The sequence below is a fragment of the Geospiza fortis genome, unplaced genomic scaffold (genome assembly GCF_000277835.1).
Source record: "Geospiza fortis unplaced genomic scaffold, GeoFor_1.0 scaffold59, whole genome shotgun sequence".
Classification (NCBI taxonomy): domain Eukaryota; kingdom Metazoa; phylum Chordata; class Aves; order Passeriformes; family Thraupidae; genus Geospiza; species Geospiza fortis.
Window position 1 is genome coordinate 2664592 of NW_005054381.1, and position 792 is coordinate 2665383.

Here is a 792-nt window from a genome sequence, read left to right on the forward strand (position 1 = left end):
GGCATGAATGGCCGCGGTCAGGGCCGGGGGTGAGGCTCGGGCTGCGCGATAGGGCCCGGGGGGATGCGCGGTTCACGGAGCGATGGCGCCGTCCTCTCACCCTCCCCCTGGCCATCACGGGTGTCCTCACACGCCGCGGTGTCCCCAGCTACGCCAGGCCAGCCTCATGTGCGGGTACGGGTGTCGCCACACCCACTACTGGCCATCACGGGTGTCCCCTCGTGCCCCAGGCCGTCACTGTGGTCAGGGCACAGGTGTTCCCATTTGCTCTGGGATGTCACCGTGGGGCATCACATGGGTGTCTCTCTCATTTCCCGCGCTGTCACCACGGGACAGAGCATGGACATCTCCCTGCATCCCCAGGCCACCACCATGGCAAGGGGCATGGACCTCATCCGGGGTCCCGGGCTTGTAACTGTGGGCTAGGTTATGGATGTCCCTTTCATTCCCTGCAGTGTTACCTGGGCTGTCACCAAGGGCAGGCACAGCCTCCTTGGTCCTCAAGCTGTCACCGGGGCACAAGAAATGTTCTTGTACCCCCAGGCCCCCACTGTGAGTCAGAGCAAAGACCTTTTCATGGGTTCCGAGGCTGGCACGCTAGGACAGGGCAGAGATGTCCCCAGCACCTCAGGCCAGGGCACAGACCGCCCCTGGGACCCTGAGTTGTCACTGTAGGAAAAGGCAGAGGCGACCCCTAGGACCAAAGCTGTCCCCCTGGCCCTCCCGAGCCTCCCAGCGCTGTTACCATGCAGTGGGACAAGCAACAGCCCTGTAGCAAGGACCCAGCACCTT

The 792-nt window shown here is 63.9% G+C and overlaps 1 protein-coding gene across 1 annotated transcript in view; it reads right to left on the reverse strand.

Moving 5' to 3' along the window:
- LIMK1 (LIM domain kinase 1) overlaps nucleotides 1-206 on the reverse strand; it is a 17196-nt gene extending 16990 nt beyond the window's left edge. The window contains exon 1 of the mRNA XM_031060382.1: nucleotides 197-206. Within this exon, the coding sequence (XP_030916242.1) occupies nucleotides 197-206 (10 nt within the window). The remainder of the gene's footprint in view (nucleotides 1-196) is intronic.
- Between the last annotated feature and the right edge of the window lie 586 nt (nucleotides 207-792).